At 43.8% G+C, this 23,644-nt stretch overlaps 3 protein-coding genes across 6 annotated transcripts; 1 reads left to right on the top strand and 2 right to left on the bottom strand.

The window, feature by feature from the left end:
- Window positions 1-2,942: 2,942 nt before the first annotated feature.
- On the bottom strand, window positions 2,943-17,661 carry cfap221 (cilia and flagella associated protein 221). The gene is made up of 24 exons (XM_047339201.1): window positions 17,575-17,661; window positions 16,567-16,726; window positions 16,352-16,452; window positions 15,769-15,855; window positions 15,566-15,661; window positions 15,298-15,398; window positions 14,965-15,068; window positions 14,350-14,509; window positions 12,913-13,042; window positions 12,449-12,563; window positions 12,149-12,260; window positions 11,814-11,901; window positions 10,843-10,932; window positions 10,384-10,479; window positions 9,127-9,214; window positions 8,788-8,876; window positions 8,349-8,429; window positions 7,683-7,790; window positions 7,435-7,542; window positions 7,271-7,356; window positions 7,125-7,203; window positions 6,909-7,000; window positions 3,800-3,892; window positions 2,943-3,691 (listed from the first exon to the last, which is right to left on the bottom strand). The coding sequence occupies exons 2-24, from the start codon at window positions 16,694-16,696 to the stop codon at window positions 3,550-3,552; spliced, it is 2,376 nt and encodes a 791-aa protein (XP_047195157.1). The 5' UTR covers window positions 16,697-16,726; window positions 17,575-17,661; the 3' UTR covers window positions 2,943-3,549.
- On the bottom strand, window positions 15,236-23,627 carry LOC118103358 (acyl-CoA-binding protein). 2 transcript variants are annotated; one of them, XR_007032475.1, is made up of 5 exons: window positions 23,467-23,627; window positions 23,108-23,231; window positions 22,647-22,709; window positions 22,137-22,558; window positions 15,236-15,297 (listed from the first exon to the last, which is right to left on the bottom strand). XR_007032475.1 is itself a non-coding variant. In XM_035150210.2 (4 exons), exons 1-4 carry the CDS (start codon window positions 23,470-23,472, stop codon window positions 22,485-22,487), a joined length of 267 nt encoding a protein of 88 aa, XP_035006101.1. In that variant the 5' UTR covers window positions 23,473-23,627; the 3' UTR covers window positions 22,002-22,484. The 2 variants fall into 2 exon arrangements, 1 of the variants encoding a protein (XP_035006101.1); XM_035150210.2 differs by lacking the exon at window positions 15,236-15,297 and having other exon boundaries at window positions 22,002-22,558.
- LOC118103354 (secretin receptor) lies at window positions 18,030-21,904 on the top strand. 3 transcript variants are annotated; one of them, XM_035150204.2, is made up of 13 exons: window positions 18,030-18,212; window positions 18,288-18,387; window positions 18,735-18,851; window positions 19,105-19,211; window positions 19,301-19,410; window positions 19,630-19,762; window positions 19,842-19,995; window positions 20,082-20,142; window positions 20,224-20,293; window positions 20,643-20,734; window positions 20,829-20,967; window positions 21,052-21,093; window positions 21,177-21,904. In XM_035150204.2, exons 1-13 carry the CDS (start codon window positions 18,171-18,173, stop codon window positions 21,360-21,362), a joined length of 1,353 nt encoding a protein of 450 aa, XP_035006095.2. In that variant the 5' UTR covers window positions 18,030-18,170; the 3' UTR covers window positions 21,363-21,904. The 3 variants fall into 3 exon arrangements, with proteins under 3 accessions (XP_035006095.2, XP_047195156.1, XP_047195155.1); XM_047339200.1 differs by having other exon boundaries at window positions 18,294-18,387; window positions 20,829-21,093; XM_047339199.1 differs by having other exon boundaries at window positions 20,829-21,093.
- Window positions 23,628-23,644: the final 17 nt, after the last annotated feature.

Below are 23,644 nucleotides of genomic sequence, written 5' to 3'. Positions count from 1 at the left end.
AAGCTAACAGAGACTGATAGCATTACAAGTGACAGTTGCACTACCCACAGATAGTAATTTAGCATTGCTCGAGGCTGTGTCAGGGGTCGCACAGCACTGACATCTCAGAACACAATGGATTAACACTGAGTGTGTCAGTAATAAAGGTTATTAAAAGCAGCGTCTGCACAATCAAGACGCAGAAGAGCCACAGTAGAAGAAAGGAGCCGCTTACTCCAAAGCTCACTGAAGGCTCGGGTTTGATCGAGAACAAAACAACGTGAATTACCTTTGAAAAGAAAGGTAAATATGCCCACTTACTCACATTTTCATTTTCCCCCACTCCACAATTACTTGAGCTTAAGTGCGTCACACAAGAAAGCGGCGGCGCCCTGAGGAAGCGCTCACTCAATTTTCACAAGATGAGAAAAGAAAAGGACAAGCTGCAGGAGGAGGAGATGACAACTCTGACATTTTCACACCACAATAAGTGTGCAAGGTAAAACTCCCACAGCATCGCAGGTCCACGTTACGATGCTGAGATACTCTCGCTCGGAAGAGATTGTGAGACCTTGGCGTGGACAAGTGAGTCTGATAAATGAAAATATAAAGAAGATGTTTGACCACAGTACGATGAGAGGCCGACCGAGGCTGAGGGCTCAAAAAGAAATGAAGTTTAGCTTATTTATCCTGGATTTTACAGGATCTTCATGTCTGTACACGACTGGAAAAAAGCAGTAAATCTGACTGTAGCCAACTAGAAACATGTTTGACACAACAACATATCAAAGTATGTAAAATTCAATTGGACTATAACCCTATATTTAAGTCATTGTATCATAAAAGTGTTTTCACTTGTTGCTGCTTGTCTAAAGTTTCTTGAATGATCGGCCATCTTGAGAGGCGCCGTTGTTCCCTCCACTTAAGCGCACTCCATTTTGGAAGAGGCAGAGGCGTGCCATCATCGGTTCGTTTAGATACCTTTCATTGGCTAATGGCTCAGGGCCCCTTGCCACGGCTGTGACGCCTCTTCAGAGACAGACAGTGGAGATGTCAGGGCTGTTATTCACAGCAGAGTTGTTTGTAATGGATTAACACTTGAAGGTTTCCGCTCTGTCTTTGGTTTTAAAACTCCGATTCAATCATTTCAGTTAGAGACTTTCAGCTCTCGACACAAGTTGCTGGCGTTGGCGGTCAGAGGAGCTGCAGGGAGAGTGTACCGTAGCATCTCTGAAGGGCCATTTACTCCGAGGAGAAACCTACACCGAAACCCCCCGCGACACAGTTTCTCACCCGGGAAGCGTTCGAGGCAGTAATTCAGCCAAATGTGTGAAGTTAAAAGCGAGGAGGGAGCGGTAACTGTGAGGATGGAGAGAGAGAGAGAGAGAGAGAGAGAGAGAGAGAGAGAGAGAGACGGACAGGAAGGAGAAAGGTTGCTTTAAGAGCTGAAACCGTATCGGCTGCTGCTGGCTACTGTCGGGTTGTCAGAGTCTGTCTTACATACGACCTCTGTCCTGATGCAAATTACTCCTGCATCCACTTAATAATCCCTCTTTGTTCAATCAGGCTGGAGAAAAGAATTATAGATCCTGTTTTTGCAGGTACAAGAAATTATATTCGAGGCTGTATTTTCCACTGGAACTGTATAAAACCGATGCCGACTGCTATAGGTGAATGAATAATACAAACTGAGTGACACTGTCTCTCTCCGACACGTGCTTCTGTTTCTATTATTACACTGTCTATTACTTATTAAATGTGTATCACTGCCGGGGCTTCAATTAAACATGTGGCTATAGTATTCCTTCCAGTGAAATATACAGTATATATCCTGTATATCGAGTCTCAAGCTGTACGAAGCAGTAAAAATATATATAATTACAGTTAATAATTCAGGATATGATGGTGAAAACAAGTGCACTGTCCTTTACAAATCCACCCTCAGAGGATTGTGACAGTGGAGGAGGGGGGGGCTACAGGCTTCCTGTGAGGGTCCGACCCCCTTTTTCTGTGACTGTACAGTAATGTACTGTATTTTTCTAGAGTGCACTGCCACTGGGCCAATACACACACACACACACACACACACACACACACACACACACACACACACACACACTCATAGTAAAGGACACATACATGTGGAAAAGCTGCTCTAATTGTAAAAACCCATAGAGTCGCAGCGCCCTCTAGGGGCGGGGAGCAGACACGTGTGCTGGACTCCAGCCTGTCAGCTCCTCTGAGGAGTCAAGTCGAAGATGAGCAGGGTTTTGTTTTTTTCCTCAATAAATACTCAGTAGCACTATTATGCAACGGAAACATGTTCCAAGGCAAATGCATTTCACCAGAGGTTAAGTACGACTTGTACTTGCAACACAAGGTTTAATAGTTCTGAGCGTAATGACACTTTGCTTCTACGACGACTGTATGAAAACGCAGATTTATCATATTTAATTGATGCACTTGCCAGTAATGTGATGTCGCCCGTTAGAAAACACTGTAGCTGTGCTTTGTGTGTGGATGTGAGTGGGCGGAGGGATAACAAACATCCAGGCTTTGAAAGAGAACAGGAGGGGTGGGTGGTTGGTGGGGGTTTACTGGTAATTTAGAGTGGGTGGGTGAGAGCGTAACCAGGTTTCATTTGACAGAAGTGAAGGTTTGCATGTGTGCTGGTGTTGTGCCTATTTACAGTCGTCTCCCGGCGATGGAGCAGCTCCACCGGTGACCCTGAGCCGCTGCAGCCCGCTCATCACTCTCTCTCTTCCATCCGGTTGAACTCACACCTGCGGGTCGCCGGCGTCTCAAGCTCCCTCCGGTGCCTTCGACAGAGCAATTCAACATCACCGGGGGAAGAGGTGGATAGAAAGACACAGTTCTACTAGAGATCAGACGCTAGTTTTAAAATGAGTCAGGTTAACCTCATCATTTATTAAAAAATGATAAAATGTAATTATACAAAAAGGTTGAAAACCACAAACTGACATTTATTGCAACAAAGACAAATAATTGATTGGATCCATTTGCTACAAGATGCTACAATTTACAACTGCACAATAAAACAACATCTCAAATACAATAACAATATCTGGGTATTTTATTATTCTGGAACTATGCAGAGCTGAAAACAATCTTCCTTAATGTTTAAAGACAATGAAAATACTTTCTTTCACATTTTGTTATTTATTATATTTAATCTATTTGACAGCAGATGAGAAGTAGCATCACACAGCGTGTTCCTGTTCAAAGGAAGCTCTCCTTACAAGGAACTCACTAAGAACATTCATTATTTTCATGTTTGGTTTATCCTGAGTACTTCCCCTCCGAAAACTAGAAAGTACAACATGTTTATTGCCCTCTCCAACTTCCACTATCAGCAGTGTGTGTGTGTGTGTGTGTGTGTGTGTGTGTGTGTGTGTGTGTGTGTGTGTGGTGTGAGAGAGAGTGAGAGTGTGTTGAACAGTATTCATCCTTTTTATTGCACAGTAAGAGCTTCCTTCAGGTAAACAAACGTTCTGGCTAAAAGCTCGACGTTATCTTCGGTCTCTTCACCGTGAATCATCTTTGTCTTAGTCACGTAGACGTCATGCCAGTGGACTCACTGTACCTGGCTGCTGCTCCTGCCGTGGGGTTGCCATGGGAGACCGGGGCCTCTCCGGGTAAGAACTGCGCTCTGATCATCTCTGGTGTCAGCTGGACTCCTGAGTCGTCACACCTAAACGCAAACACAAATCATGTGAGCATCAGGGCTCTTAATCGAAACCTGAGAGAAGGAGCTCGCCACGTGAACATCAATAGTGCCAGCGGTGTGGCGTGTGCTTACGGTTTGTCCATTAGCGGTGTCAAATCGTCAGGAAGTGCAGTGAGCGGAGGAGGCGCTGGGAGTGGAAGTATGTCTGTGTTGTAGTCCACGAGCCTATAAGAGACACACATACACACTGCTTTATCCCCCTGAAGACCCAGACCACACATCACCAAATGGAGATAATGGTCAGATACGTGCTCCGTCTTACTTAGATGAAAGCTCGGCTTAGGGTTGTTTGAAATCGCAGTTTGAAGAGGAATGATAAAAATACTCCAGAGCATAAGCTGATACCACTTACAGGCAAAATAGTCTTAAAAACACTTGACAGGCCACAGGTTTGCTTTTGGAGGCAGCGCTGCTCCGAGCTGTGGCGTCATCAGAGGACACTTTAATAACGGCAGCAGTAGCATGGCAACGCAGACCTGTTTGCAGACAGTTGCTTATTGACACGTCCAGTAATCTAGGAGGAACATTAACATTCATTGTGAGTCATGTATCTGACCACTGCGCAAATAAAAAGCCAATATTCAATCTCTTTTTGCTCCTTTTTTGGTCTCCACCGACTCCTGAGAGAAACGTCTGGCTCTTTAGCAGCTAAATGCCTCGTTTTGTTCTCTATCCAGTTGCTACCTGTGTGTGTGTGTGCTGTTTGGTGCTGAGCAGCAACAATAACCTGTAACACACTGCAGAGCTCGGTGTAGTCGAGGGAAGCAGCAGATTCAAGTACAGATTCTCAGTGAGAGCATCACTATGAGCCGGGACCTGTCACAACATTGTGGTCACATACATATCTAATATTGAGACCTTGACTCGGCAAAGTTTGATCTTATGGGAACCAGCTCCCGGGGGGTTGGAGCCGTCTCTGCTGTAAAACAGTGCAGTGAGCGTTTTAACCCAAACTCTGGTTTTTCATTTGCAAGTATACGAGTTTGTGCAGTTCACAGCGGTGCCGCTGTAAAATAATTAGACTCTGCACCTACAGAGTTGCTGTTTGTTGCCGATTGAGACACAGCCGTGCTTTTAATCATTCACACGCTGTCCAAGGAAATCATCTCTCTTAATCCTGCGGTCCAGTTTGTTCTCATCCGCTATCATGGTCACCAGACATAAATCATGTTGCTCGGATAAGCAGAGACACTGTGGATGTAACCGGTGAGGAAATGATCGAAAATTAATGAGACCGAGCAGGGAGGCCGGAGGAGAGTCATCTCTTGCATGAACAAACAACAGTTACGCTGCAGATCAGTGCTGACAGGCTTAAAGAGAATATGTTGCCACGGCAGGCACCTGATTATGTAAGATAGGGAAGGTGAGGAGAGATGGGGAGTAGACAGGAGGGCGGGGGGAGATGGGGAGTAGACAGGAGGGCGGGGGGAGAAGGTTGTGGAAGAATCGCGGTCAAATAACATTGGCCTCTTGTCAAAAAAAAGACTCAACTTTCCCTTTAAACCATCTTTAAAGCAGAAATTCTATCGTACAAAATAAAATATACATGAGATCATGTTCTGGAAAGGGTCACGACCCCCTGACTTTAATTTATTGTGACAGGGTGCAGAGGGGAGCATAAAGTGCCCCACAAATGGACCACGTCAGCTCCATGCTGCGCTCACTAATACACTACATCCAAATATCATAACTTATTCACTGTCCATTTAGGGTAAAGGCTGAATAAGTCATTATTCAGTGTGAGGCTCTTTGCCGCCACGTGGCCGAGACTCTCACAGAGGTGTGAGTAGTACTACAGGAGAGAATGAAGAAAACCTTCTTAACTAAATAATACAAACAACTACTGTTCCAGGTTTTATTACTGTTCCAGTTGGGTTAATTGGTTGGTTAAGTGGTTAATTGGTTGGTTAATTGGTTACTTTGTTAAACTCCTGAATAGTTTTCAACGAAACTTGAAAGAATAGGACACAGGCCAAGAAAGTACTACTTAAATTGACAGTGTTCTCAAACTGTGAAATGATTGTGTATTCAAGATAACATCCTGGTTTCCCTGAACTCAGTAAAACAAAGTCAGATTACTGCAGAAACATGAGCTCATCACTTCCATCCACAACTGCTGAAATGTCATGTGTATCGCAATCAAGAAAGAAACTATAAGAGGAAAACTGCTGAATATAGGAAGCACTGTTTGTACAGTATTCTATCTTTATTGTCATATTTAGGATAAGAGAAGTTTACTTTAAACTAAATTGAATCAGATCCATTTAGTGAAATCTAAAAGGAAGACTGCTGTAAGTTAAAAATGCACAACTCCATGAATGTAAAATGAGTTCAGCTTGATACATTACAAGGAGACGATTTGACATCACGCAACATGGCAGGTGCAAGAAGCTGAGCAGGCGTGTGTGACTCGTACGCAGTTTGTTTAATGCGAGGAGTCATGTTTCTGTAAAACTGCATCTGAGATGATGAGTGGAATCCCAAGCTATTAAATACTCATGCTGCCCCACAGCGTGAGTGGTTCCACTCCCAGCAGGTTGGCTCAGTTCCTGCAGGGGACTCCTCTTCTCCTGTCGCCCTTCACAAACTGTGTACGGGGCTTTACGGCCGAAGAGAGAAGCCATGATGGCAAAAGCCGTTGTGGTAAATTCCTACTGTGAAGGATTTAAGTTTGGGGACAGAAATGACAGCTTCCATTATATTGCTGAAGAGCCCGAGGAGGGCTATATTCACGTTTGATATATTTGATAAAAAATGTATTTTCTAATGGTGGAGCAGCAATTTTTGCAACTAGAAGGTCGCAAGTTCAAATTCCTCAGAGAGCTGGAAAACATGTGCTGCAAACAGAAGAGAACAACAACCACTTTCTAGTCTGTAAACATGTACGAGTACTGTTTGATCCCACAATGCTGCAGTTGGAGTTTCCCAGGGACTAAATGCACATGGGGGTTGATCATAGGAACCTCTGGGTGAAAACACCCTTTGTTTTACTCCCACGTGGCTGCTCTCGGTTTGAAGTCAGTCTTGTTGCCTTGTTCAGTAAAACAAAAGGTGTCACAGGTGGCAGTAAAGTCTGTTTAAACACTGAAGAGGCAGGCAGGTAAAAGGTGATTCACATAATAAAACATTTTATAATCTGTCACTTTATGATTCAGGCAAACCTATTTCAGCTCTGACCTACCTGCGGCTGCTGGGGGGGGCGGGATGGTCGGACAGAAACTTCAAGGCCATTGGATCGAAATTCTTCCACGTCATTATCCCTTTTATCACTTCCTGTTGTTGGTGAAGGAAACAGAATAATGTGAGATCTTCTAGAAATGTTTTACGATAAAAAAGGTTAAAACCAGGTTCAAGTCAGTAAAATCTTTCCAAAGACATTCACAGTCTGTAGAATTACCTTGCGGTCCAGTAAGTCCTTCTGAGTGTGCAGAGATTGTGCTCTTGTGCCACACGTGTTGCTCTCGGGGGCGGTGAACCTGCGTAGGAGAAGCACTCTTAGCTCGGCAGAAAGATGGTGGATGGCCTCGGGATGACTGTTCTTACCTGGGCAGAGGGCAGAGGTGGAACTCCAGATCACTCTCCAGGTATTTAGGGGCAGGTTTGTAAGCCTGCAGGCCCGGAGCTGGGTTCTATAACAGCATAATATCACTGTGAGAAGTGGTTGGAATCATGGAGGGAAAAACACGTGAATTAATGAGAAACCTTACAAAGATCCTGAGAGGGTTTGCAGGACGAGGTCGGAGGAGATCGTCAGGAGCAGTGAAGCTGAGAGAGGCGGCTTTGTTTACTTCAATAACCTCAACTTCCTCCTCCGGCTATGACGACACAATAAGAGACATTTTTTAAGTAAATCACAGAAGGAATTAATAGAAACATAAAATCTCATCTCCAAGAAATAAAAGGACCTTTCTAAAATACATCCATAAAGGATTGAGTGCAGGTGCTGTACAGTTACCTGAGGTGCAGTGCGAAGTGGTCTGGCCAAAGTCGGGGGTGTGTAAGAGTTGAAAGCCTCCCAGGATGAGACAGGCCGGTAGCCCATGAGCTTATAGTGCTGAGGAACCTGGCAAATAAATAAAAGGAATCATATGAACATCAGAACAAATGAGTAAATGTGATCTTGGGCTGACTCACAGAGTCCGACAGAGCAGAGCTGTACTGTGCACGGAAATTATTATACAAATCTTGTGTAATGTCACTGCTGCAAAAACTGGTTTCTCTGTCCATAAACAGTAAATCACTCCCAAACTCCATTAGCACAATATTGCTTTCCAGCTTTTAGCAAATATATTACTTTCATTTATTAATTATGGGATTTTCTACACCAATACAAACAGGTTCGTCGTAAAATAAATCGGGGGGATCGTAGGATGAATAAAAAATAATGTCTGCTCCACAAATGTTTATTAATGCTGTATTTTCTATGTCTTCAAGCCCAAAAAGGTTGAAAACAATCTCATAATTCCATCTGAAATGTACGTGAGCAGAAGTAGAAAGTGCATCGACTCAGGTAAAGTACAAGTGGCGCAGCAATATGTCTTCACGTCCCCGCGCTGCAGGGAAGATACATGTCGATTGGTAAGTGATGCTGAGACGAGCAGGTGCTGCAGCGGATACTTACCTGAAGCTTGAAGAAAGGAATACGTGTTGTCACCGCCACATCAACAGCAGCCACAGGCAGCGTGACCAAATTACCGTGAGCCTGCGGATATCAAGGAGACAAATGGTGTTATTTGTTCAGCTGAACGCAGAGGCGGCCTCTCCGCAGGGCATCGGGGGAATTGCGAGATTCGATCTAAGTGCAGGAAACGGAGCTTCCTCTCTGATTCCACAGTTAGATCACAACGACGTCTTTCAGGGGAAATAATGAATAAAGATTGTTTGTGCGAGCAGGACAACAGACGACACTCACTTTGCGGTTGTTTCCCCCGTCTTCTCTACATCAGGATTTATCAAACTGATCTTTAAAGAAATAACTTTTACTTCAAACGTGACTAACAACGTCTGCCTGTATTTCCACAGTTTCCTATTAGAGCACATTAAATATGTAGCATCCTCACCAGAGGGTCACCTTCATCACAGAAAGTGGGGAAGGCAAAGGGGAAGACTTTGTCTGGTGAGATCTTCACGTCGCTCGTCTTCTCTTCGGCTGAAGTAAACAGACGGAAAAAATCATTTATTCGTTGAGGTCAGTGAAAGTTTGTTTAAAGTGAAATTAAATGCCACCGCAAATAGCCCAGCTCCTGAGGTTATATGCATATATGTTCCCAGAGCCTCATAACAACCGGAGGGGATTTCATTTCAATTTTACCTCTGGGAATAAATTCAATGAAGCGCGCTTTGCTCATGTGGCATAATGGGATTATTTCTGAGTGTGGAGATCATTGGATAATCAAAACCTTTCTGTGCCGCGGGCAGGCGCCTCGTGCCGCTGGCCAGCTTCCTGAAACACGCCAGTCTCCTGTTTATGCGGCAGCGGAACCCGACCTGTGAGAAAGACAGTTTCTAGTCATTCATGTCCACCTCTTCTCATCTTGGAAGAGAAACATGAGCCCACAACTAGATATGTGGACAAAAAAGAAGAAACTGAAAGGAAGTGGACAGAAGAAGTTATTGCAAACCAAAAGGACTTTTAAAACTAAATTCTATAGTTTTAAAAGCAAGTAGAAGAACTGTGGAGAGTAATAATAGTTTTTCTTGCATGTGACTGAGGCTGTCAGGAGATTATTATAAAGCTCTAAAAACTAAACATATCTTTTCCAATTCTATAATAAACTTAGGATAAATATAAAACATCTGAGTCGGTGTCTGCGGGGGAAGTTTATTGTCTCGGTGTTTACTTGAAGCAAACTCTCCACATTTTATCAAATGAATAATTCTGATGAGGTCAAGATGACGGGGAAGCGTGTACTTCATTTCCATGGGGCAGGATTAATAACATCCGCTGGTCAAACAACTCACACAGCTCCTGTGGTTATTACAGCAAACACAGCTCCACTGAATGACGTGTGTAATAGTTGTTTTATCAAATCAAGGCATTAGAATCAGGTTTTATGCCCAAATATTTACAGTCAAGAGATGAGCTCCAGCTCAAATTAAATTGTAGAGTTTTCTAACTTTTCCACGTGAAAATAAGCTTAGTTTTATACATGTATATGCTCAAGTTCCAGAGGGTTATCTGCTTCAAACTTCACAAGACTTTCTATATATAAAAACTCACAACAATTGAGACGTACATTTACATTTGTACTTGTGTATTAGAAATGAAAAACGAGTGCTGTCCTTCCTGCTCCCACACATGAATCACATCCTATCAGGTCAACTCACTGTTCTGCAGTAACACTTTCAGTTTCCAGCAGGAAAACAGACTCATGCTCTGCCTGTGGCTTTAAGAGGCCTCGTGAGAAAACTCTGCTTTTACTGAAAGGCACTGCTCCCCCGGAAAAAAATAATCGACTGTACAGTAAAAGACTATGATACATTGAGTGTGAGGAGTTTACACATGGCTGGACTAAAGGGACAGGGCCTGGGGGACACTGGTCCCTCTCCGGAGGGAAGACAGAAAGTGTGCCTATGTGTCAAGCAAAGCAAATGCTAATGCATGTGTGCAACAGTACATACACCTCAGCGACTTCACAGCACTTGGCCGTGTGTACCTTGCGTGCAGCCTCCTGGAACGGCTGGAGGGCTCTTTGTTTCATCTCCCACTGGAAACCAGTGGACAACTGGAAGGATGGGGCTCCCTCTGGGGCCTGGAGGAGGTCACAGAGACAGTTACTCCGGAGTTTCCCGTGTTCACTCGACACCGTTGCACGAAGCGCATGAGAAAAGAGCCATAGAGTGAAATGTCATTTAAATACAGGTATCTTAAGGAGGAATTGAACATTGTGCTCACTGTCTTTGCAGCAAAGAAGTTTTAGACTAAGATTGTGATGTGGAGAAAAGAAAAACTCACAAAGTCCTCTCACAAAATGTAGAATTACTGTGGCGATGATGGGAACCTCAGTGAAATGCACCAAACAGTTGAATGTTCATGTTATTCTAGTCGCCAGCAAAGCTACGTATACTTCTACTTAAAAAGCTGTTGTGTTAAAGTAAACATAAAAAAGATTTACCTGTCCAGCTTCTTGCAGAATATGAGCGGAGGAAAGTTTGGTTTGTCGAGCTCGGAACTTCTCCTCTCGCCGTCCATCTCTCCATTTCACCTACAACATACACATACATTACACACTGTACTGCATGATGTTTCCAGCTTTTACACACCAGCTAAACGCTAACATCCAACATTCGCTTTGTGATGGGAGGAAATGTGATGGGAGACGTCTCAACTCTCAGAATCGAGCAGCCACTACTAATCATCGGGAGCAGGGTCTCATTTGAGAGGCCGCGTCGCAGAATTATAAACATTTTCAATTCTGATGCCAAAACAGAGGAAGGAGGTTTATCAGGCGGATTGTTTAACTTCTGCTCTGCACTCAAGACTCATATAGAAGAGGACAGTAGCTCTTGCTGTCATAAAAACAACAGAGTTCCCATAAAACACCAAAGTGTGGTGATATGAGGTCGTAAACTGTGTGCGTGTCTGTGTACACAACTTATAAACAAGGCCGGTGGAGAGGAGGTGGGGGAGGAAGTGCTGCTGAGTGTCTGTGAGAGTTCTGTGCACTAGTCAAATAACTTTTCTGAGGACACTCGGGCTCATATTTCTGATGTTACTTTGGCTGAGTCTGCATCTCAGTCACAGATGCTCAGTGAGTTATTTCACATGGTGGAGCTCAGCGTGGCGCCAGATGAGGCAGGTGATGACACTGGAATGCACATTGTACACAAATGAAGGCTTTAAAAAAAAAACCGAGGTTCGAATAATGGGCCACAGCTTAGTAACCTCGACCCCTAAGAACCATGGAGTTTCTCTATATCCACCTTAAAGCTGCTTTTAGACACACACGTACGTGTAGAGGACGCAGACAAAGATGGAAACACAACAAGAAGAACAATGTCCTCCCTCCTGCTGTGTGAATCTTGTGTTCAGACCCAATGCTCCTGACATTTTGCAGAAATTCTCGGCTTAAGGGAAAAGTCTCACCGTGTATTCCTGCAGCGCCGCCTCTCTCTCCTCCAGCCTCTGTCTCCTGCTTTGCCCTGACACGGGGTCCCTGCCCAGGTGAACCTGCCTGAGAAGAAGAGGAGGACGTATTAAAACAACACACAACTAAAGAAAAGCAACTGTCTGTGGCCTCGACACGTAGAACTGCTCCCTTTGTCTTTCTCTCCACTGCACCTGCTGTTCATCTGCAGCAAAGCAGCTGAAATTGATTCGCAATCACTTGTGCTTCCTAAATGACACATTGATTCCCTTCTTTGTTTTTGAGCAGTGTGTACAACATAGATCAAGCAATAAAAGTGAAAGGTTATTTTTACCAACTGAAGTGGTTGGCCTGCTCCTCCTTCACGTTTTGCTGAAACCTTTTCACGAAGAGCGCCTCCTTCATCTGCCTGTTTTGCAGAGCGTCCAGGCTGCCACACGACATGGCTGAAAAGAAGAGTTGATGTGTGAGGCGTGCGATCTGAAATGCAGTTTACTTCATTGCAGCTTATGAAAAACAAGAGAATATAGCGGGGACCCCACTGTGATGTAGTTCATGTATAACATTCAGCAACAGGTGTGAGGAGGTGACGGGTGTGTCACACACAGATAAAAGAGCGGTGGGCTGCATCTACCTTCCTTCAGGGCCTTAGAGCTGAGTTTATTGGTGTTTTTGATCAACATCTTTGCGACGCCTGCAGGAGTCAAGACGTCCACCACCGGTTTCAGTGTAGACAGATCTCTCAGTGACTGGAGGGCAGAAGAAGACGCACCAGTAAGAAATGAGAGATAATGAGAAATGACAGGTACAGTGAATGTGATTTTCTAAATAAAGCGTTTTATTCCGTTTACAAAGCAAAATGAAGCGTATTATTCTTGTTTCCTTTGTGAAAAGAAAGTGTGAATCAATCAAATTCACCTACGTGTTGTTCTTCGGTCAAATCTAACCTCAAGGCTTTTAATATCAGAAATAAGGTTTATTTTATTGCCATTAAAAGAGTATGGATGGTTCCCCACTACGTTCTTTGCAACTTAAACTAGAACAGTCCCCTTAAAAACACTGAAACAAACCTGCCTCCACTTTGACGGACACACTAACCTTTGATTTGTCGGCCTCCTTGTTCGACCTGCACCTGGTTTTACTCCGAGGAGGCAGCTGGGCGGCCGGCGAGGGGCCTCTGTGTTCTGGAGGCGCTGCGTCTCCATGAGCCGACTTACTCTCCAACCGACTGTCATGCAGAGGAATACATAATTAACAGTAAACAAGATGGAGTAAGACAAGATGTGACACGATATGAAAACCCTCATTTCACCGAATTATCAATTAAAACCAAACTTACTGGAGATCAGATTAAAATGATGTGTACATATGACAGTCTGTGGTTTAACTGGTTAGCTAAAGGTACTGGATACACAGTTGAAGTAATTATCTATATATTGTGATTGGAATATTATTTAAAACAGCTTCTATAAGTCAGGGGAGACTCAGCAACAAGTGGCCACTGGTTCAAGCTGGAGCAACATGGGCTGCAGCATATATTTCATAATCTCTCTCTTCCACCGAGCTCATCTTTTATTTGGTTTCACTGCGGGGAACAACAAACAGAGGGAGAATGTTTTATATGCTAAACATCCATCGGGTGGCATATCCATCTTGATATCGCTGCGGCAGCTACCCAGCTATTTTCATGAATTATTAACTTCTGGTCGAGATAACGCCAAGACAGTGGAGTGGATGGAGCTGCTGCCGTGTGATGGATAGCCCCCTGTTTCTCATGGGAACAGAATTAAGCATCGGGTTTTATACCAGCTGGAAAAAAACAAAAACAAATTTCTAATCGGCACACGGGGCAATTTTCTCTGGCTCCAGTCGGGGGGGTTTTTATAGCCCAAATACGTTCGGTTGTTTGCTCACACAACCTGAGAGGTGGAATAATGGGAGAGCAGAGGAGGAGGGGAAGGTTTTAACTTCATTATTCCACTTTACTCTCAAGAAAACTCAGAGAGGCAACACAGAAAAGAACTATATTCTATATACACACACGCACACACACACATATATATAGTATATATAGGATCTGGTTGGTTATATACCCTAGAATTTTATGATTTAGTCGAGTCATATACTGCAAAAACAATGTAAAAATCATATAATAAGTTATTCCCACACAGTATTCAGAATTTGTTTGAATCTAGAGAGAGCCTATATCAACTTAGGGGAATATTTACATATAAGAAAATGAGGATAAGGACAATTCCAAAAAATAGATATGTTTCTGTTCGGTGTATATTTTGGAATAAAGTATGGAAGCTACATATAAAGCTGAACCTGAATCGGAATGAGGAACTCAAAAACTTGGTGATACAAAACAGAGATGTACTTTTGATTTTAGACAGTACAGTCATGTTTCTGGTCAGTTGTCATTACTATAGACGTGATAATGGTTTCTGCTATTTGTGCACCTTCAATCCACCACAGTGAGGAAATGGAGAGGAGCATTATTTTTCCATCTGAGCAGTGAAGTGCCGTGATTACCTGAGGCCTGAGAGAGGGACTGCGCTCCCAGTGATGGTGCAGAGGAACGGCTTGCTGTTGAACTGGGAGACCACCAGCTGGATGGTGACCTGCGAGGTCTCGTAACGGAGCGGACTGAAGGTCACCGTGAGCTTCACCTCACCGCTGGCTGGTATCACACCTGCAGGAACATAGAACAACAGGGATGAATGGTTGGGAGGATTTGTCTTGTGAAAAAACATAATACTAATCTAAAAACAGAAACTCGTTTGTATCTCTTGTTGTCGCTGCAGGTTTGTGCTGCAGCAGTAACTCAGGTCCTAAGTGCCTGTTCCGCTGTGTGTTATGATGCTTCCCAGACCTTGATGTCAGCGAGTGGAAGCTGGACGCATCCTTCAAGCTCCGCGGTGACTTATTTCATACACAACTCATTGCTGTGCGAGGTTTTGAGAAAACACAGCTCACCCACCTCCCCGAATGGGACGTGCTCTTAATCTGGAGGCTTAAAATAGAACTATCACTGGAAACAGAACTTTGTTTATCCATTTAAAACCCTGAAGCCGAATATCAGTGTGTTATCTTTAAGGGAGATACAAATATATAATGTTAAAATGAAGGATTTCACTCGTCCCTTACCTGCGAGGGGATGGATGGAGAAGGCCTCGTGGGGCTGAAGAACAAACGCCTGGAACTCGAAGTCAATGGGACAGCTGCTCCTCAGGGGAATCACACGGGTTACACTGGAGATGATGGGAGAGAGAGAAAAAAGTAGAGATTATGTTTTTTTTATGGTTTGACACCAACGGGCAAATGGATGCATGGTTGGTTGTTGGGAAGAATACAAAGAGACAGGAAATCCCTCAGGCAGATGGGAGTTCACCACACACACACACACACACACACACACACACACACACACACACACACACACACACACACACACACACACACACACACACACACACACACCTTTGACCAAGTGGTACGGCTGACAGGTCGATATGCGGAGGGATGTGCAGGTCATCGATGACGGGGTAAGCATGAACTGGAATTAAGAGGTTCTCTTCCCCCTTGGTAAGCGTGCAGGCGGGTTGGATGAACCAGATGGAGATGACACGGGAAAGAAGAAATGGAAGGAGCACAGAGTTAATCAGTGAATGTTACAGGATATAGCTTCAGTTGGTGTTGACGTCCTTTGTACATCATTTTGTGATTTCACAAACAGCCGGTTCCTAACCTCGCAGTGAACCCGAATGCAGTCGTAGAAGTAACGCCACTCGTCGGGACAGAACCCGACCTTCACCGTGTAGGCGAGACCCGGGATGAGTCGACACTGCAGAGGAAAACACGAGGGACACGGTTGAATCGTCACAAACACACATCTCATGACTTAATCTTATATTCAGGTCAATGACTTGGAATGAAAGGAGAAAGAAATACCTTTTTGGTGTAAGTACTCTGGAAGTGCCTGGTTTGAGTGGGGATGATGTGAATATTCAGAACTTCAGAGGAGACGTTGATTAGTTTCTGGGGGAGAGGAGGAGACGAGAAGGTTTGATTTTCAATCCAATCGTGTGCGTTTGACAAAAAAAACGTTTCCATATTCCTGATGTTTACATCCAGTCTCGGCCCAGTGCATCTTGTACAGGACTCTTAATGACACAGGACTCCCTGATAAACTCAAGTCCTGGACACCAACCACGATGCTAATGAAGCTACAGCACTGAGGCTCATCACAGGCTCGGTACAAGGAAAACTTCCCCTCTCAGCAGATACTACACATTAAATCTATCTTACTGTAATACACTGTGTTTGTAAACCTACTGTCTGGTATTCATTGTTTGTGTTTATTTGTATTCCACACTAAAGAGAAATTAATATGCACCCTTAATAAAGTAATGACAAATAAAGCCCACAGGCAGTAAATCAGCGCTCTACTTTACTCTGTGAATGAGAAATTAAAATGACTAATTGGTTAAAAAACAGAGGAAATGAAAACCTCAGCAGTATTTCCCCCCCTCACCAGATTCTTCACGTAATCTTGCCCGAGCTCGAAGCCACTGAAGTGAAGCTCCGGAGGCTCAGCTTCGACCAGGCTGTTGCTTTTCAGTTTGGCATAGATTTCTATTCAGGAAACAACAAAGAGGAATTACCGACGTTGAATTACTTTTTGTCATAATAGAATATTCACTGCTGGATGTAAAGACGAGGGTATCGATGCCCTCTGCTAATACGTACTTGATTCCAGCAGATGATTGGGGACGTGGGCTCTGCTCCGATTCAACTCCACCAGCTGGCTCAGGGGCAGCGGGGTCCCCCTCCTCAGGGGCTCCGAGAGCGTCTGAGGGCCGGAGAGGGCCACGTCCATCTGGGCAGGAGAAGAGGTCGGCTCCGGCTCCTCAGGAGGGACACGACCAGGGAGAAGAAGATATATAATTTTGGGAAACCATAAATTAAAGTTGTAGGCTTACTTCTGTTGGCAGTAGGTGGTGCTGTCACTATCACTACATACAGACTAATAGATGTGTTCAGGTCAAAAACACTTGTTTCTCTTCAGATCGTATAAATCGTTCACTTTTGCAACAGTCCCAGACATGAAAGTAATCTATGACCACTGGACACTGTGATATCAAAGCAAACTGACAACGAGGATAATTCTTTGCTTAATGAATCCTTTGAAGTGTTCTTTTATATAAAGCCCGGGTGGAGTTAAGTAGTAAGTCACAAACAAGTGTTATTCTTTCAGAGTAATCGTCTGAGCAACTAAACTCAACAGTGCAGTAAATCTAGGAAAAGACCATAATGTCTCACGAGCTGAAAGACCAGCAGCTGTATCGTCTGCCTCATTCTGATCTGCCCCCCCCCCCCAGTGTGTGGATCAATAAAGTTATATCTTATCTTATTTCTTCAATCTGTTTACTATGGGTATCTTAATAAATAGTAATACTGAAAAGAAGTATTATTTGAATGGCACTTTTCTTATCAGTAATACATTCACATGAGGCTAAAAACGAAATAAAATAAAAAACAATTAAGTTCAGTTAAATGTTTTAAATGATAAATGTAATATAAATACATTATATAAATGTTTTCTATATCATATTATATGTATGCTGTTGACATAAGGATGGATAAATCTATTGTTTTTTATACACACACACACACACAGACACACAACCCTGACAGCAGCATGGATACAAACAGCTAAGCTAACACAAGATAATATTGAGTAACTCAATAACTTACTGCTGTTTCCTGCTGGTTTTAGTTTGTTGTTTTAATCTTTTTATTTCCGCATTAGCAGCTTCTTCCTTTAGCCACTTTTACTCAACACACTGTCGTTGCCATGGTGACGCCTGTGCGCTGAAAGCGGGTGGGGGGCGGGACCAACAGCCCTGTGGGTGAACGCGATTGGTCAGCGGCAAGTACCGTCAAACTCGATCAGCTTCACCAAAATAAGACTTCACGTTTCCTGTTTGACCTTCAAAGTAAAACCTGTATGACGAGTAGATTGTGGTTTTTTTGTTTGCGCAACAGAAATATATAAATTAACATTTAATTCACTTCAGTTATTTCAATGAATGTGTTTTTTGTTCTCACAACAATGCACATTCCCCTGCCACCCGTGAGCACATGTATTATTTTGAAAGGGCTGACAGGATGCTCCCCTTTTATCTACCCTGATAAAAGCGCCCCATCAGCTGGTGGAGCAGAAACCAGTGCAGGTGTCACCTGTCCGGTCTCCATGTGTCTGCTCCGCGGCAGGATGCTCGTTCTGCAGCCCTCCAGCCGGACGTCTGGATGAGGAGCTTCATGGAGGAGAGAGGAACCTGTTCGACACGATGAACAAAGTTGGACTTATTGGAGTGCTGCTGCTGCCTCAGGTGAGAAAACACACACATGTTAATGAAATATAATATAATAAGAGAAGTTGGACTCAGCTTTCTGGTTTTTCCCAGGTAAAGTCCTCGTCAGGTTGTCATCCTCACGTCAACCTAGTGAAAGAGGAGGAGAAGTGCCTGAGAGATGCTCTTCTCTACGATTCACACCGAGCAGCAGGTGAGGGTTTTAAAATGTGCAACTTGTGTTTTATCGTATAAAAAGAAAATGGATTTCCTGCTGAATGGAAAGTTACATTGAGAAAATGGGAAAATGTATGAATGAGCTGCAGAAATGTGAGGCAGTGTTTCAGTGGCGCCTAGTGGCCGTGTGATGTAATGCACCTAGTAAAGCACTCATTAGAAATAGTTATTTGGAAGTTGCATCAGGTTTCCCCCTGCATTTAAAAACATGAAATTAAAGCCAAAAGTTGCGTTTTATTTTTATTCATAATTTGTTTTAATCTACTTCCTCATTTATAATCGTAAATACGAATAAAACGTGTCATTTCTGTTGCGTCTATGGAGAAAACAACGTCAGCAGCGTGCACTGTGAAGGAATGTGGGATCATCTGAACTGCTGGCCTCCCGCTTCTCTCGGGGAAACCGTCGCTCAACCATGTCCAGAGTTTTTCAATTCAGAAGGTGACACACACACACAGACACAGACACACACATACCCACCCATTATGTATACAACATCACACTGGTTAATTATTTCCCAGGGAGCTCATTTGTTTTTCGAGACACCTTCTCACACTCTGGGTCTTTATCCAAACACTCACCCATAAAATGCTCGTGTACACAGCGACGCTGACTAACACGTTCAAGGGCTGTGTTTACATTGGGACGAGGACAGTGATTGATTACTGCTTTTTGGTTTATTGCTGCTTCTCAGGGACGGTGCATCGCAACTGCTCCGCCGGCGGCTGGACGGACCCCCTGGTCCCCCACGAGGACGCGTGTGGCTACTCCTTCAACGAGACGCTCCCCTTCCTGGGAGAGGTCGGCTTCACTGATGTGTTTCTACCCAATGTGCCTCTCTGCCTTCGGGCTGAACTTCTAAGAGCATCGTTCTGTTTCTGTTTGTTCAGTCCTCAGATTCTCATCTGTACTTCTCCTACGTGAAAACCATGTACACAGCGGGATACACACTGTCCCTCATCTCCCTCACCATCGCCATCACCATTTTCTGTCTGTTCAGGTACCAAACTTTAACGCTGTGTGCACGTCGTCCATCTTTAAATAGAATCTACTCTAGGTGGGATTTAGTGTGGATTTGTGAATGAAAATTTAATATCTTAAGGGGGGATGATCTTAATTCAGTTAAACATTAATTTCAACTATACCAAAGTATATTTTGCTTGTGTTTAATATAAACAAGTGCATATTGTATGTTTACAATAATCTTAAAACTGTTCAGGAAGCTCCACTGCACCAGGAACTACATCCACATCCAGCTCTTCCTCTCCTTCATCCTGAGGGCCATCTTCATCTTCATCAGAGACTCTCTGCTGTTTACTAATGAGGAGCTCTACCACTGTGACCACTACCCGGTATGAGGAGATGACCAGTGTCCAAAAAGATGGTGCTGATGAATGTCCAGGTCGCTCGCTCACCTTCTGTCTCCAACAGGTGGCGTGCAAGCTCGTCCTGATGTTCTCCAACTACTCCATCCTGGCCAACTACAGCTGGCTGCTGGTGGAGGGCCACTTCCTGTTCACGCTGGTGAGCCGCTCCTTCTTCTCGCTGAAGAAACACCTGGTCTGGTACATCGTCCTGAGCTGGGGTACGGACACAAGAGAAAACACCTTTTCAAAATAACAAATACTCTGTGGCAGTTTGGATTCAACCCAGATGTTTGTGATCACGCAGGTTTACCGGTGATTGTCATCGTCTCCTGGGGCTGTGCCAAGTATTTCTATGAAGACGAAGGGTAAAGAGAAAATCTGTCATTCATTTATTTTATTATATGAATCATATATAATGTTTTTACTGTTTTCTTATTTCTTTGCAGCTGTTGGGAAACCAGGAGCCATGAGTGGATTTGGTGGATACTTCGAGTGCCTGTGCTTCTGACGATATCTGTAAAGATTCTCTCTTTTCGTTCAATATCTCATTTAAAAACCTCACATTTTATAAAACACACATATTCACCTTCTCATCAATGTCAGCAGTGATAGCTGGTTGCCTGGCAACATCACAGTGATGACAGGACACCAGGGAGTGAATCCAAAAATAGTGCAACACATGACACCAGAGTAAAGCTAGCTGTTTCCCTCTGTCTCAAGTCTTTATGCTAAGCTAAGCTAACCATTCCAACTCCTCATCTGACTCTTGGCAAGACAGTGAATAAGTGTATTTAACAACTGAAGTATCGTTTGGGGAACAAACCAGCAACAACCATCGTGTTCTCACAGGTTTTCATCATTTCAGATGAATCTCGTCTTCTTTCTGGGGATTCTGAGGATTCTGGTGAGCAAGCTGAGGATGCCCGACACTCAGAGGAACGAGTTCAGTCAGTATAAGTGAGTGTGGTGCTCACACTTAAAGGGGTCAAAGGTACCGGAGCAGAAGTCGTCTTTACTGATGAGGGACAGTGTTTTCCTTGTCTTCCCCCAGGAGACTGATCAAGTCCACGTTCTTCCTGGTGGCTCTGTTCGGTCTGCACTACATCCTGTTTGTCTTCCTGCCTGTGGAGGTCAGCAGCCTGGTGTTTAAGATCTGGACGTTTGCAGAGCTGGCTCTGTCCTCCACACAGGTACACGAGCTCAAACAGTTCACTGAGAATAATGATCGATACAAACACACTGACGACGCCTGTCTGTGCCTCCACGTCTCTCAGGGGTTTGCAGTCGCTGTGCTTTACTGCTTCATGAACGGAGAGGTAGGAAACTGTGAACAGCTCCTGAGTGAAATGTGAGGTTTGAATAACGTGCAGCGACTTGGGGATGTTGTTTGAAATTCCAGGTGCAGCATGAGATCCAGAGGAGGTGGAGGAGGTGGAGGCTCACTCAGCTCCTGCCCACTCGGCCCAGGCAGCATCACGGCTCCATCAGCCACAGCGCCTCCCCCCACACCCAGGTCACCCTGCTGCTCTGCTCTCCAGGCGGCCCGGGCACCGCTGGGCTCCCGGTGGACACGCTGGAGATGTGACTGGAGTTTGGGGTCGTGATGACAGAGCGGAGCCTACAGACAGTCCAGTGATTCTATCTGACGACTGCGGAGTCTGAACTGTTTAAATGTCGTCATTTGACATTTGACCGTCAAATGACGGCAGATGAAGTTTGAGAGTTATTGGGGTTTTAAAGTTTGTATAATCTAATGTAAGCAGCTGCACACATTAAAAAAGAACTGGTCAAAGTTACTGCAGTAGAAAATAACATATCCTGTTGGATGTTTTTATTACGACTGGGATTTCTGCAGCCTTGTGCGGGACAATGTGTTTCTAACGGGTTGAACTAGTGGCAGGAATGGAATTAGTTGGATATTTGGTCTTACAGATATTTTATAGGGCAATTCCAGCATTTTTAGACATTAGACATTTTACCAATGCATCAGTAAATGAATGATTCAGCATTCTTTTACTGTTAGATTCTAAAATAGGAGTTAAACGTCAATGTGAAACATTTAAACCTGAAAGATCCAGATTGTCTTTGTGATCGAATTGCCCACAAATACAATCAGTCCTCGAAATAGGATTCTTTGTTTTTATGAATTATTTCCAAGGAAAATGGTAAACAAACAAAAAAACCACCCTATCTCGACTTCCATCAAGTATCGGGTAAATTGGAGTGAGGCCCACAGATCAAGTCTTTATTTTTCAAAGGCAGCATCTCTGTAAACAGATGCTCGAAAACTGTTTATACATGAAAATCTATATAAACACTGCATTAGCACTTCAGGGAGTCGATTAACATTTAAGGAAACACACAGAGAGTTGAGGCTGATGGAAAACAACTAACCCGACTGGATTATTTGACCTGCTGACACTTCCTCTGCTTATTTAAACCTAACTGCTGCCTGTTTGCTTTATAACTAGCAAACTGACACAGTAATAAACCTTCAGCGAGGAAAGAGTGTTCCTTAAATGTTCAACTATTCCTTAAAAAAACATGCATCTTCAGTTGTTCTCTTGGTTTTTTAAACAAATTAAGTCTCACACATGGAAAAAAAAAAAATCAGTCTTGAAGGGCGGCCTCCAGTTTAAAGCTCCTACTGAGAAAACACAGGAGATATCACAGCGAACATAAAACAATACTAGAGAAGAGAAAAGGGCTAAATTCCGTATTTCTCCTTTAGTTTCTCCACCTCAGCAACATAGGCGGCCATGGCTTCTTCTTTGGTCATCCCTGTCGGTTCAGAAACACAAACTGTTGATTGGACTGTTTTACATGTAAATATGTTTTTATTTAATAGTGGATTTTAGACAAATCTGACCTTTTTTAGGGATCCACGCATCCCACTTTAGTTTTCCTACGAAGTTGAGAATCCCGGGACGTTCTGTGGACGTAGAATCAATCATCTATCATTTATTTTTCATTTTTTAATACCACACACACACGTCCCACAGATGAGCTATTAGCCTCTGCTGCAATAACATAATGTAAAAATACTCCAATACAAGTACAAGTACTGCATCAACAATGATACTGGACTAAAAGTAGTATGTATTATTAGCTAAATGTATGTCTGTGGATAAACTCAGATTGTGTCAGATTTGGTATCACTCAGAAAAGGACACCAAACTCGTCAGACCTCATTTTTGTCTCAACCCCACCCCGGCCCTGCTGCACCTCTCTCTCCCTCTGTCTCTCTACCGGCACTGGAGCAATCAGTTTGTTAGAGTTTCTCTGTGAATCCTCCGACATTAGAAACCTTTTTTAAAACCAGTAACTCACCGTGGTCGACGTCACCGACAGTGGACTGCTTGTATAAACCGTAGAGTTCAGACAGCTCATCTTTTCCAGGTCTTTCCTTCAGCACCTTCGACTCCTCCACTGCTTTGAGGAATGATTCCTGGAGCTAAGAGAGAAAAGATCCTGAAGACATCTCGAAACACATTTTTAAAGTAGAGCGATTGTTCCACAGTCAAGACAACAAGTGTAGACTCAACACGTGAAGCGACTCAGACACATTCCTGCTCGGCAACTCTCTCATTAACGTCCCTGGGAGTTCACTTCTCCTTAGAGGTCACTTAATAACACCACAGCAGCACTGTTTCACAGTATTAAACTGAAAAGAGAGCCCAGGCACTTACCGTCATCCCAGGTGTCCGTTAACACTCGTCCTACTAGTCCTGCAGAGAGGTGGGTTTGTCTGTTGGGAGTCGCAGGGAAGCACAAAGCCGGAAAGGAGGATTCTCCAGTCAACAAAGAAAGTGGTGACTCAGATAAGGGAAGTGTAACATGAAGACTCCACCTCTTTTATGCTCTGAT

Source organism: Hippoglossus stenolepis, chromosome 24 (genome assembly GCF_022539355.2).
Source record: "Hippoglossus stenolepis isolate QCI-W04-F060 chromosome 24, HSTE1.2, whole genome shotgun sequence".
Lineage (NCBI taxonomy): Eukaryota > Metazoa > Chordata > Actinopteri > Pleuronectiformes > Pleuronectidae > Hippoglossus > Hippoglossus stenolepis.
The sequence above is the reverse complement of the archived record's forward strand: the minus strand, read 5'-3'. Positions and strand labels throughout refer to the sequence as shown.